This window comes from Triticum aestivum, chromosome 7B (assembly GCF_018294505.1).
Source record: "Triticum aestivum cultivar Chinese Spring chromosome 7B, IWGSC CS RefSeq v2.1, whole genome shotgun sequence".
In the NCBI taxonomy this organism is placed as follows: domain Eukaryota; kingdom Viridiplantae; phylum Streptophyta; class Magnoliopsida; order Poales; family Poaceae; genus Triticum; species Triticum aestivum.
In genome coordinates, this window is record NC_057813.1 from 7,848,936 (window position 1) to 7,863,338 (window position 14,403).

At 44.6% G+C, this 14,403-nt stretch overlaps 1 protein-coding gene across 1 annotated transcript; it reads right to left on the reverse strand.

The window, feature by feature from the left end:
- Positions 1-5,659: 5,659 nt before the first annotated feature.
- On the reverse strand, positions 5,660-7,205 carry LOC123161570 (GDSL esterase/lipase At5g45910). Its single transcript, XM_044579377.1, has one exon. It carries the CDS (start codon positions 7,157-7,159, stop codon positions 6,014-6,016), a length of 1,146 nt encoding a protein of 381 aa, XP_044435312.1. The 5' UTR covers positions 7,160-7,205; the 3' UTR covers positions 5,660-6,013.
- Positions 7,206-14,403: the final 7,198 nt, after the last annotated feature.

Sequence of the window (14,403 nt, forward strand, 5' to 3'; positions counted from 1 at the left end):
GAGGGTTACCTTACCTTTGATTTGTGAGGTACATGTGTGCTTTTTCATTGTGATGTGTGAGGAATTGCGGATTCGTCCATTTTCATTGTTACTTGTAAGTAATCGTGTGTGACTTGATTGTTGTATATAGTATTAATAATCTTTACTTGGAGCATCTGTTGGATCTTTCATCCAAACGAGGATTATTTGTTCAACCTGAAAAAGTCTGCAGATCATCATTGGTTTCTCTACATTCAATTCCATTGACAACACCAAGGAGCATTGCACAACTTTGTTTCATGTGTCTTATCAACCTGACTAGATCCATCTACCATTAATTCATTATTGATAAATATGTGCTGATTGTGGTTTAAGTTTGACCATAAATTTAACCAACGATACCTATTGCGGCAGGAGCAAAAATTATACTATTGAATTCGTATTTTTGATATGAATTCAGTGATATAATTTTTGCTCCCGTCGCAGTCGGTCTCGTTGGTTATATTTACGGTCAAACTTGGATTTCGGGAAATGTGGACGCACTACATTGTGAAACGGGGAGTAGTAGTTTTGGCTTTGTCTTTGACTTCCCTAGAGCAGACGACCCTAATTTTATTATTATTTTATTGGATCATTTTTAATATTCTCTCTATATTTGGGTTTCCCTTCCTCATTGTTTTTTCTCCACTTCTTCGGATGGGCAGAGACCAACAAGGAGACTGGCAGCCAACTAAAGCACCTGTCATGGGTTGTGCTCGTTTGGTCATCCTTCAACGCGTTGCACACTAAATAGGACCTCCAATGTTATGACTTATTACGGTTGTGGAGGGAAGGGGTGAATTAGTTTTCTAGTTCATGTGTTTGTGAGTGGGTGGCACCGTACCAACTTGCTATTTCTGGTCTGAGTGGTCGGGTCACCACTTTCTCTGTCTTCCCCGGCGAGCTCTACAGGTGATTCGTGGTGTGAGACCCATGCTAGCGCTGGGGAGCTAGAAAGAAAAAATAAGGCTTCGGAGATCCAAGCCAACATGAGCACCTGCCGAAGAGGCGTTGTAGCTAGGCCTAGTGGAAATAAATATAACCTCGAGGTTGGAAGGTGATTGGATTGAGAAATTAAAATCTATTTGTGGAAGAAACGCAGTGCAAGGATTATTATTTTGAGAGGCAGAGGCACGAGTGAATTGAACTGGTGAAGACGTGCATTATACATCGGCATAGGGCCATGCCTACACGTGCCAGCAAAATAGGGAAGTTAGACAAAAGGGAGGTCCATTTCGTATGGTCTAATGGTCAATTCGGTTTATATAGGATAACCCAAACACAAATAACTAGCAATGAAAACACCAAACCGAACACCATAAACCTAATAAATTAGGAATGTTAGTCAACTTAGTTCAGTTCGATTCTTCGATGTAAAAGTGCCCACCTCTTACTGTAATAGCTCGAAAAAAGAGACTTAGCTCACGAACAGTGGGGCAAAGCGCACATCACCCTCTAGTATTTGTTGAAAAACATTAAAACATGTGCAAAACACAACGACCCATCTTTGTTTAACTGGAATTTATTTTTTCGCAAAAAAGAATTGGAGTATATTGAAATAACGTGTGTGCACAATCAAAACATGTGAGTGGTAATATTATTGTCGACCGTTCATAAATATGTGCAAAACATATGTGAAGTGAAATGAATTTTCTTTTTGAAACATTAAGGATATCAACACAAAGATGATGAAACTCATGTAAAATAGTTAAGCGAAGTATAGTAAGACTCGCATAAATTTTGTACGTACCACCTTGGTGTCATTCTGATTTCCCCGCATGGTTCAAAGCTATTCCAAACTTCTTTTCTGTGAAACACATTGAACCGTCTTTGAAAAGTTGATTAAAATAGTGAAATATCTGTGTCTTGATACTTTTGTCAAACATGATGAAGTGTGTGGGAAACATGTCTAAAGCAAAATAAAATAGTTTCAAGAAAAATAATGATATCTTCAAAAACATGATTGAACATGTTTAGGCGCCACGGCTAAGGACAAGTAGAAGTAGCACAAAAATATCAAAATTGCATGGCTTCAATGACGTGGAGTTTCCCCTCCTGCTAGAAGGTTGCTAGAGACGAGAAGAACTGGCATAGATGGACAATTCTGTAAGAGAGACATAGACAAATATAGGCCTTTTTATAGGCAATAACCGGCTGAAATATTGTGGGAAACTAGAGAATACCCCGCGCGTTGCTGCGAGAATTGGTTGATGAAAAATTAGATTGATAACATGAGAACCAAAACTAAAAATACATGTGACTTATTATGTTGTAACAATATTTGTTGGATATATGTACATTTCCCATGCATGGTTTAATGGTGTGGCGGTCTTTTCCCATGCATGATTGCATACAGAAATGGCCGTCATCCCATTCATACTTATATGGTGAGGTGGCATGGATTCTGTATAAATCCAACCTTCACTTCAAAAGGTAATGATGATTCAAATCTGGGAATCATCAAATATGATCCATGGGTGCGTATGACAAAGTTCTAGGTTGTAGCCAATGAAATTTTCAGCAAAACCATTTGATGTAAAACGGACACTCGGTAGTGATTCTTCGAGGTTCAGCTACACCTACACATCTAAGTGCAGTACCGAAAGGTAAAGGCCGCAAAGGCGTGTTGGCTAAGGGCATCTTGAACGGCAACCTGTAAATTTCTTTGTGCATCCGTCTACGGATAGAGGCACCAGTCCGCAAACATGGATGCGGGAAACCGTCATCCAACACTGCCCGTCTATATCCGGCTAACAATTCAAACTAACCGGACGAAATTCCTTCAAGCACGGCCGGATTTCATATAAACATGATGGATCTCATTACATTTACATCAACTAAGCTGTGCTAGTCCGGCTCTAGAGGTATAATTAATACCTAATATGAATGGTCGTCGGCGCCTGTTTCCTGTGTCCGGCCATGAACCCAAATAATTGAAGCTAGGAATGTGAATGTAAACAATTGTGGGTGGAATTCAGAAACAAATGCATGGAAGTTGCTTTGACTCTTGAATAGAAATTCAGGGAGACATAATTTCTTATTACCTTGTTTGTTCTGGTATGCAATTTAGGCGATCCTTACATGATGCAATGTAACTCCAAGGCTTCCAAATGGTGCATCTTGATAGCTGCAACTCTTGAAAAGAGCAGGGCTTATTCATACCATTTCAGTACTCTATTGAATTTTTACTCTGTGTAATGGATGAGAAGTTGTTTTATTATCGAATTGTTGTCTTATTTGTATCACATTTGATGCATGCTTAATCAGTTACGAGTGGTTTGCAGATGATGCGAGTTCCAGTTGTCCATGAAGGTTTGAAAGCTTGTTTTTGTTAAAGAAAATTTAAAATGCACATGCACCAGGTTTCAAAGGAGGAGGAGCAAGCTATGGTATTCATGAATTCTTTGGCCTGCTAGCTATTGTTAGCATGTATCAGGTGAAAAAAACCTTCAGAACACATCAAGCTAGCAGCACTAGAGTTATATTACATCATGTTGTATGTAAGGAACGTCTCAATTGCCAATATGATTAATTGGTCGTTTTATTTCCGACATTTGCACTCACAACCAATAATCACCAATGATGGTTTCCAAATTCTAAACGTTGAAGCTATACGACAAGCCAACAAACAACAATTCTATTGTACAAGTTCACCATACACATCCGGGGCGTGCATCAAACAAGAATAAGAAAAATTCGGAGACATAGCCGTCGTTTCTCTGCAAGGGGTTCTAGGATGTACTCGCCGCCCACGCTGCAACAGGACGGCGCCACTCGGTGGAGGCGCAAAGTGTAAGTCGAATGTGCAGATTTATGGCCATCCGTGACCTTGACGGGGGCCGGCAAACTAGTGGACGAGGTGTGCTGATTGTGGTCGGCGATGGCTTCGGTGGCGAGGAACAACAACGAGGTGGGTCAATGTGGAGGATCGTTAGGGCTTGGACAAATCCAAGTTATGATGTTTTCTATATTTAGGGGCACTTTGCCGGTAAGACGGCAGTAGCCGGGCGCTTTATTGGAGAATTTCTATAACTGAGCATATACACACGATTTAGATCAAATGGTTGAAAACAGGAGTCTACATGGAGGTCGAAGCAAGGCCGGAGGCACAAGATACCATGCCTTACATATTTGTATTAAACTTTTATACTTATATGACAATTTCTTTTTCTATTGTTCAATTCTCGTTATTAACCATATAAAAATGTTGCTTAATTTAGTTGTGATGTTCTTTGTTATATAACTATAACATCTATAATCAAAAGTATAATCGCTACACGCTAAACTTGCACCATATTATTTAGTAATTCAAATTACATTATTCTTCCCTTTGAATACATTGCCACTTAAAAAGATCTTTAAAAAATCCCCATAATTGTGAAAAAAGTAAATAAAACAAATAGGATCAAACTTTGTGTATTTGTGGATAAATTTAGGTCACTTGCATGAATTATAGTGTGTGCATATATTCATGTGTGGATGTTTGAGCAGATTTTGGAGGATTCTAAAATATCTTTGTAGAGATCTCTATAGTGTACGATTAGTAAGTATCTAGATCATGGTTTATAGTTTATGATTAGCCATAGTAAATAGAAATTTTTGGAGTGTATAAAGCATCTATGAGTATTATTGTCCTCGAATCTTTGAAATGCCACTTTACCGGGCCTTTTGTGGTTGAATGTAGCTTACGGCGTTCAATTGTTAGTTGACAACATGTGCATGGTAATATTCACTACTAGAATCTACGCCTTTACCGAATGCCCCCAAAACTTGGCAAAGGGCAAATAAAATTTGGTAAAGGTTTTGCTGGTGTTGTACTTGGCAAAGAGAGTACCCAACGTACATCTTACCGCAAACATATATGGAACTTGGGAATTGTGCATAACATATGATCTATTTACTGCAGGCGAGGTATGACCGGCAGGAGGCGGTTACACCGGCACCTCCGGCTTTTGGGCCGTGGTTTCCGAGGCGGAGCGCGCAGTGAGGCGGGAGGCGAGGTACGACCGGCGTAATGCCGGTCGCTGCTCCGCGTTGGCCAAGTCGGACGTGGCGCCGGAATGGGTTCGCAATGACCCGGACCTCGCCACGTGGGCACTCAACCGCTCCGTCACCATCTCGGAGACGTTCGCCAGGCGGCGCCGCCGCATGACGGCAAGCTCGCCAAGATCGACAAGCGCGCCGCGACTGCTCCACCAACGCCGGTCGTGGCAAAGCCACCGCCTGGGCTCCGAAGGCTACATTGGCAGTGTCCGCGGTAACCCTCCGTACAGGTCATCAGAGCGACAGGCATACACCAGACAAGGCTGCCGCGGCCCTCCGGCATTGTACCGCTGCTGGAGGGACGACGCGACGACGACACATATGGCGACGGCGGTGCAGCAAAGCAGTTCGATGGTCGTCCGTATAGGGTTTAGGTTTTTTTTTCTAATTTTTTAGTTAAACGGTCGAAGTACCGACCTTTTTGTGTAAATTATGTCCGAGTTTTAATGAAATCCGTCTAGTTTGAACGAATTTCGTCCCTTTGATTCAGATTGTAGTTGAAATGTATGCGAGGAGCGTTGAGCCTCCCGCATCCATGTCCGCGGACGGGTGCAGGAGAAAATTCGCAGGTCGCGGTTGGAGATTCTCCATAGTTGTATAGCGAGATGGCATTGATACTTTACAAACGGGTCATAAATCCAACCTTGAGGTTCAAAAGATAATGATGCAAATTTCGGAATCATCAAACTATGATGCATGGGTGAGTATGAAAAGGTTCTAGGTTGTAGTCGATGAAAATTTCAGCAAAAGCATATGATGAAAAACGGACACTGGGCTGGGTAGTGATCTTCAAGGTTCGGCTACACCTACACATAAGAGTACAGTACCGAAAGGTAAAGGGCTAAAGGCCGCAAAGATGTTGGCTAATGGCGGTGATCGGAAGCCTCAAACTACTACACTAAACATCACGTTTTCCCCGCATCTTCATTCTCCTGCCGTAGGTGATAGTATATTACTGCAGGATGGGAGGGTGGCAGGATGGTCCCCTGAGCCACCCGTCGGCGACGAGCCTGTTCACCGCCTCCGTCGGGTGCACGCCGTCCCACGACTCGTGCCTCCACGGGTCGCCACACGCGGTCGCGCCCTTCATCCCGCACCGCGCGTCCAACTGGAAGTTGTACGGGCCGCCGCCCGCGCCGCAGCACGCGGCGACGGCCGCGGTGAAGCCGAAGCGCGCCGGGTCGCGGAGCATGTCCATGGCGTAGGCGTAGTAGTCCGCGTACATGATCCTCGCCGCCGGCCCGTGCCTGGCGCGGGCGCGGTTGAGCCTGTCCTGGAGCAGCGAGTTGTGGTACATGACGAGGTCGTTGAGCGGCTTGAGGCAGCCGTGCTCGTCGTAGTCCGACTTGTGGCGGCTCGGCAGCACCGCGAGGTAGAGCGCGACGCACCCGATGGGCAGCGTCCCCGGCACCACGATGTCCACCGCGCCCAGCTCGATCAGCCTCTCGAGGGCGGTGGCGATATTGTCGACGACGTTGGGGGCGTAGCTCTTGGCGCGGCTGACGTTGAAGCCGAAGAAGAGCATGGCGTTGTAGTCGTTGCCGCCGATGGAGCCGAGGAGGAAGAGGGACCTGGCGAGGTAGGGCCTGCAGCTCTGCGGCGTCCCGCAGATGCGGGGGAGGAGGTCGCGGAACCACTGGAGCTGCACGTTGATGGCACCGTTGTTCCAGATCGGGTAGCCGAGGCCGATGGACTTGAGGAACTCGAAGTCCAGCGCCGTGGCGCCCACGATGGCCATGTTGGCGCCCTTCCGGAAGTCGGCGCCGGGGAGCTTGGACGGGGGAAGAAAAGGGAGGCCCAGCGACTGCGCGAGGAAGTCGACGACGAGGCGGCCGTCGGAGCAGCGGCAGGTGGGGTGGCCGAAGTAGGTCATGCCGTAGGGCGGGTTGGCGAAGGTGAGCAGGAGCTCCTCCGCCGCCGACTTGTTCACGCAGAGGTTGCCCGTGTCCGACAGCGAGTCGCCGAAGTTGAACATGGCGTTGTACCGCATGGCCCCGCCGTCCCTGTCTGCGGATGCCAGCAGGAAGAAGCAGCTGCTGGCACCGAGGAGGAGCATGAAGCCGGCGGCGGCAATGACACCAGTGATTCGCCGAGCCATGGCCGTGTCCCCGTCGATCGATCTTGCACGTACGCGCTCTAGGCTCTAGCTCGCCAGGCGTGGCAACTACGCGGTGCACGAAGGTCTATATAACGTGGATGAGAGCCCTTACACGTACGCGCGCGCTGCGACACTTTGCACGCGCGTGCCCTCTCGCTCCAGCTGGCTGCTCACCGCCGACGATCTATCGAACAACCACCTCCGATGAGCGCTTCTCGATCGTGGTTAATTGCCCGGCTTGGACGCATGCGTACGTGCATTCATGCAACCTAGTGCCGTCTCCGGTCACGTACTGATCAACCGTAAGTTCGTCGTCGTCTCATCGGCGCGATTCAATGGAGCGCCCACACGGCCGTACGTGACGCGCGCTATGGCGTTCGCCGCGTGTGAATGCTGACTCTGTGGGCCGCCGACGCAATGTTTTCATATTTTTTTAGCATCTGTAACCTTTACTAGAAGAACACCCGTGCGTTGCAACGGGGCCACATTAACTCTAAAAGTTCAATATTAATATTCTCATATATATCAAGTGACATTGGCGACCTTTTTTATCATCAATTCCTCACACACACTCTCTGTCTCCCTCTTCCTCACTCTCTCCCCCTCTCCCTCTCTCTCTCTCTCTCTAACACACACATATCCATCTTATTGGGTACGGGACCATAATCCATCTATTTCACACACACAAGCTAGTACATAACAATATAGATTATGTGTATTATATTTGCCACCACAACTGAGGGAATTAATTTCATGTAAATCGGCCAGCCACAGCTCCAAGAATACGCAGAGGAGGTGGCCCGGGTCGGCGTCGGCGCCGTCCGTCACGGGCCACGGGCCCGCTTCCAAGCGCGTCTACGCGTCGGCCACCCACGCCGTGTCCTTCAAGTGCCACTTCCACCGCACCAACTCACAGGGTCACGGCCATGGCCAGGGCCAGGGAAGCCGCCCTTCTTTGCCCCCTTCACCGGCCGCGGCCAACACGGTCCCGCGGCACCCGGCCTCGCCGTCCTCGTCCCCCAGCACCGTCGCGACCCAGTGACGCAGCCCAAGCATCGGCCTCGAGAATCAAGAACGCTCGACAACGTAGAGGGAAGGAAAGATCATATACATGTCATAAGAAAGGGAGTTTATTTACTGCTCCCTCGATGTATTGTTTCCTTTGTTTGGAGATTGATTACCATCCGTGAGTTAAGGTAAGGTTTACGTGATTGAGCGATTTTTTGAAAATCAATTATTTGTTTTCTAATTAATGTAACCGAGTGATTTAAGGTAAGGTTAATTAATTTAGATTTGATCTTTAGAGATTGTTCGTGATTGATTCTACATTACTAAATAACTTGCGCCAGTATGAAAAGTTCTGATCTGTTTAGATTTCTTTCGTTGTGTGAGAGGGTGACGCGAAAATAAATCGATGAAGTGAGGGGAGGGAACGAAAAAAATCTACGAAAAAAACCAGCGAAGGTGGGAGGAGGTACCAAAATAAACCATGGAAGGTGGGAGGAGACTACCAACTGTTTCATTAGGAGTAGAAATTATTAGAGATTAGAGATTATTTGTTTCCTGAAAATCTATTATTTGTTTCCTAAAGCAAATTGCATTAATGAGAGAGATTTCGTAGATTTGGTTAAGGTAGGAAAGAATCTATTATTTATTTGCTAAAGCAAATTGCATTAATGGGAGGGATCCGTTGATTTGGCTAAGGTAGGAAAGAATCTACTATTTGTTTGCTAAAGCAAATTGCATTAATAGAAAAGATCCGTTGATTTGGCTAGGGTAGGAAAGAATCCATTATTTGTTTCCTAAAGAAAATTGCATTAATGAGAGAGATTTGTTGATTTGGCTAAGGTAGGCGGTTTTTGCGGTTCGTGGCGGCTTAGTGTGAGGTGGGACGAGGTACCAAAAAAACCATGGGAGGTGGGACGAAAAAAACCTGGGAGGTGGGAGTTGTCCCTGGTTAACCTACGAAATTTCGTAGATTTTTTTAGGAAGAAAAAAAACCGTGGAAGGTGGGACTAAAAAAAACCTGGAAGCGAGACTACCAACTGCTCCCTTAGGAATAGAGATTTTTCTTATGTGTAGGAAGAAAAATAGAGCAATGTTGGATACACCATTGATAGGTAATTGAATTGCAGGTAGAAAGTATACCAATAATTTTACATATACATTTTGACCGAAGAAAATTATGCTTCCAAAAAGGAGGAAATTTGTTTCCAACAACAATCACTTGTACTTCCAATGTGAACAAAATCTAAATCACGTGTGGCTACTACACATATGGTATCCTTCAACCCGGCCAAATGCAAGACCGCTGGAGCACAGCCGACGTAGCACGCATGAGAGCATCGCTACCACGCAGCCACATTGAAAAGTGACCTCATGAGTCTATAGCATGCAGCCCCAATTACAGGCTTCAACGAGCAGAGCACGACCATACCACTTCAAGCAGCAACTACAAAATGTCTAACGAGGAGTAGCAGAGGAAACGAAGGTCTGCACACCGGCGAAATTACAGTGCCACACCGGCCAGATTGGGGATGCAGCGTGACGAACGGATCACAAGGAGCGTTGTGGGGGCATGAAGCACACATGCACATGCTTAGCCATCAAGGCGACATGGTGTGTGCGTTCTTGCCGGAGGACTTGCTGGTCGAACGTAGATGCGGTGGTGCGATAAGAGCGAGGTTGAAGCGAGGAGGATCCAGATGGCAGGTGTGGCAGAGAGGGTGGCGAGGTAGTTGATTAGGGTTTGATGGTGGATGTGAGGATGATTCGGAGGGGTTATATAGTACAGCCAGGCGTTGTTGGATGCATGGCTCCAAAACGATTGGTGAGATGCTGGTCTGACGAAAGCCATGTATTAGACGTCTCACGGGAATAGTTTTCCTTTATATTTATAGTCTTACCATACCTGGATTGATTTATTGCCATATAATTACCACATTCGAAATTTCCTGAGTTATGACCTTACCATACCTGGATGGATTTATTACTATAATAATCATATTTGAGATTTCTGAGTTTATAGCCTTACCATACGTGGATTAATTGTGATTGATTACCATAAATACATTGGGTGTTGCCGGTTAGACGAGAAAAGAGGAAAACCGGTGAGAGGGTGGTGGTGGGAGGTGGGACGAAGAAAAACCAGACGAAAAAAAGCCAGACGAAAATAAATCGTGGAGACTATTCACCAACTCAGATTTCCTTCTCTTTCGCTGAACTCGGGAAATCCTTCCTGCATGTGACGCACGGCCTTAACTGCCCTGCAATCTCCACGATTATCTTCCCTACATACACGTGATTGTTTCCTTCTCATTTGTTAACAGATTGGGTAGCACCATTATATATCGGGAGCAAGAAAATCGCCCGAGATATCGCTCCGTTTTATTGAATTGATTGTGTCTGGTTACCTTAAGTTAATTGATTGTGTTTGGAAAGAATTGATTGTCATGCATGATTGCGTTTGGAAAGAATTGATTGTCATGCATGAATCAGGGACGTAAGGGGGGAAACGGAACCTGACTGCGTGCGGTGAATGGGGTGGGGTAGGGGTGGGGATGGTGTGATGAAAAAAACCGGTTGAAAAAAAACCATGGTAGGTGGGACGAAAAAAAACCATGGTAGGTGGGACGAAAAAAAACCTGGAAGCGAGACTACCAACTGCTCCATTAGGAGTAGAGATTATATTTGGATGTTCATAAGGATACAAATGATATCGGGCGTAGAAACAAGACACACATGGCGCCCGCTAGACAAAGAAACTGCAGCTTTTGCAAGCGAATGTGCTTCAAAATTATACTTCCTATTTTGATGAACAAAACGAAAATTCTGAAAAGAAGCAGAGCGATGGCTAATCTCACGAAGTATCGCTGTGTAGTGGCAAGGAGCTCAAGTCCCGATCTTGAAGATCACTTCAGCACAATCTGATGCCACACATACAACATTCAAGTTGAGGTCCTCGGCCAAGGCAAGAGCTTCATTACATGCTTGCGCCTCTAGCGAGGGCGGGTCCGTAAGACCTTCGAAAACTCTAGCTGAAGCTCCCAAGAAAGTTCCCGCCTTATCTCGGCAGACGACTGCCGCAGCGCCTCTCCCGCCACATCTTGAGACACCACCATCAGCATTAATTTTCACATCGAAATCTGTTGGGGGAATCCATATCGAATTGGTTACTTTGGTCCTTGCATTTTCAGCCGTTACATGCATGTCCTTAGGCGTCGCAAGCCGGTCCTTGGCCGGACGACGCTTGTTCTCAGCCATCAAATCAAGATCTTCCAGGAACTTTGTGACAAAAGCCGAGGTGCTCAGGGGGCTTTGGTATTGATCATCATGGATAGCACGCGGTCTCGCCCACCATATGACCCACATCGTAACCAAGACTTGAACTGCCTCCTTCTCTGGTAAAGTATCAACCAGCCAAAAAACCCATAATCTAGCATCTTCAGTGTGGTTTGAGATAGCAACCTCTATCAGTTCCTCCTCGGCGAGTGCCCACACACATCAGGACATATGGCAATCAAATAAAGAGTGTCTCCAAGTATCAGTTGCCGCCTTACATATAGAACAAGCCGGCGTGTCTGTCATGTTTCTGTGATTTCGAACATCTCCAGTTGGGATAGAAGTCTTGGCTAAACGCTAAGCAAAAACCTTGGTCTTGGACGTGAAGTTTTCGTAGGCAAAACAAAAACAAACAGGGGCCGGCTGGTTGCATGTAGATGTGCACTGAGAAGGCCCATTGGAGGCTTTTTCTTGCTGGTCGTAGTTTCTGAAATAGGTAGCTAGCCACAAAAGCGCAACTAGTAATTTTTTATCCTTGTCTAAAAAAAGTAATTTTTTATCCCCTCAAAACTAGTAATTTTTCAACATCTACATGCAACTAGTAAACACAGGAGAACATTATCTTTTGAACACCGAAAAAATGCAGCGTGTTAGCAAAAGTTTGAACTCGCCATCTGTCTCTGGAAAAAAGAGGTACCTACCCACTTGAATTAATTACCGCTCATGATGAATGTGCTGCGTGATTACTTTGGAACTAGCTGTATCGACAGATCCGAGTATTTCTATTTTTTCAATCATTTCATGAAAATTTTGAATACTTATTGTATACTAGTTCAGAACAATTTGACAAACACGAAATAGTTTTGAATTTTGCTTGACCATTTTTTGGATTTGTAACCAAAATTTTAAAATAGAAAGAATATATAGGTTTGTGAACAAAATTTGAAAAACAGGAACATTTTCAAAATTCCGAATGAGTTTTTTAAAAATACGAACAAATTTTTATTTTGTGAGCAAATATTAAAACTTGACTTTTTCTGAATTTTAAAAAATAATAAAAAATGAAAGATTATTTGAATATGTAAACATTTTTTGGAAAAGTGACATTTTTTTGCATCTGTGAAATATTTTTGAAACTATGATTTACTTTTTTTAAAAGCAAACATTATTTGAAATTTGCCAACATTTTTAGAATTTGTGAACAAAAGTTGTAAACAAGAACATTTTTTAGCTTCAGTTTTTTTTAAATGTGAACATTTTGAAAAATCATGAATTTGTGATTTTTTTCAAAAATAGGAACATTTTCGAAATTTTTAGCAAAATTTGAAATTGTGGAAAAAGAAACAAATAAAATAGAAGAAAATGGAATTTAAAAATTATTTTAAAAGGAAATAAAAAAGAAAAAAGAAAAGAACGACAATAGAAGGAGAAAAAAAATCAGACCAAAAAACTAAAACTAAAAAGAAAAATCAATGAAACCGGCTGAGAAACCTTCTAGAAGATTCCCGAAATTGGTTAGGAACCTTCTAGAAGGTTCGCAAAACCTGATATTGTAGCGCATGTGTTATCTCGTAATTGGGCTGGCTCATTTCTTTTGCTAGGTCACTCGCTTCTGTACCAATAAGTGACAATTTGTCACAGAGAACGACAAATAGAGATTTCCATGCTTATGATGCTCGACTAGGTCTATATCCACGAGCCACTCGATGGGCTTTGTCTTTCCCACAATATTTCAGCCAGTCATGCCTATCTCTACTCCTGTAAAAGAGGCAGTTCCTGTTGATGGTCTGTCTGCCTCTTTGTTTAGAAGGGAATAAAAATGCAACGGCAAGAGTCGAACCACTGCCTTGCCCAGCTTTTCTCTATGTTCTTCGGCCAGAATGGATAATAGCAAATTTTCTGCCAAAAGTCTGCTAGTGCCGGCCATTCCTCCCCAATCGGTATGCTTCGTCTCTTCCGTTGCCTGCTCTTGACCTCCCCCAATCCAGTCTCTCCTATCGCCTCTCTCCTCCAATCATCCCCTCCCCCCTCCCCACGCCTTCAGCTCCAATCCTCCCCCCTCCCCCCTCCCCACGCCTTCTAGAAGATTCCTAGCGTGTTCTGCCCCCTAAGCTTTAAAAGGGGGTAAACTCTGTCATCCTCTGGACACTTCATAGTATTTGGCTCGAGCGTAACCGGAGGGTGTTCAAGAACACCTCCCTCCTATCTATGTCTGTAATCGCCAAGGCACAAGACCACTGCCATGAGTAGAGCACGGTGGACAACGGTAGTCTAAAGTGAGTTGTAAAGTAAGTGGTAGGTGGGTTGGTTTGGGTTGTAGCCTTGTACGTGATGGCGCTGCAAACACGGAGGAAAATCTTGTGATTGTAACTTGCTATCTATCTTAATATATAGGCACGCTGATCTCCTGTGTGCTCCAAAAAAAACTTCATTTTAGGTATTTAGAACAATAAAATAGAAAATTTTCAAATCTCACCAAATTTTTTGACCAAGATTATCCTTTATCATCTCCTACTAAAATTCTTTGGAATTTCATCTGGAATGTGGGCGAAACTTTTTTCCCTGGCACCAACGCAAATTTCGACCAGTTTTTTCCCTGGGTACCTACTCGCAAAGGCAAACTTCGAAGTGGGTGACCTAGTTCTTAGACAACAAATACTAAGTAATTGTGACTGTTTCTTAGAAAACAAATGGTGTAGTGCACTATTTGTGCATCGTAGTGTATGTCTTACACTTTATATGATTGCTCAGCTCTACCTGCGAGTCCTCCAAATGCCAAGACTTACATCAATACTATTGTTGAGAGCAATAGCAGACGAGCAAATATGTTGAAAAACCCAACGACCCTCATGACTCAGGTGGTGATCAAGTGTTCAGGCATTAAGTCAGCAGTTACCAACGAGCAGGGCGTCTATATATTGGCCAACCTCGCCGCCATTAGATCACCATCAGTCCAAGCGAGA

Bases quoted from the DNA above. Each gene is read 5' to 3' on its own strand.
- LOC123161570 (XM_044579377.1), bottom strand. From the start codon at position 7,159: ATGGCTCGGCGAATCACTGGTGTCATTGCCGCCGCCGGCTTCATGCTC.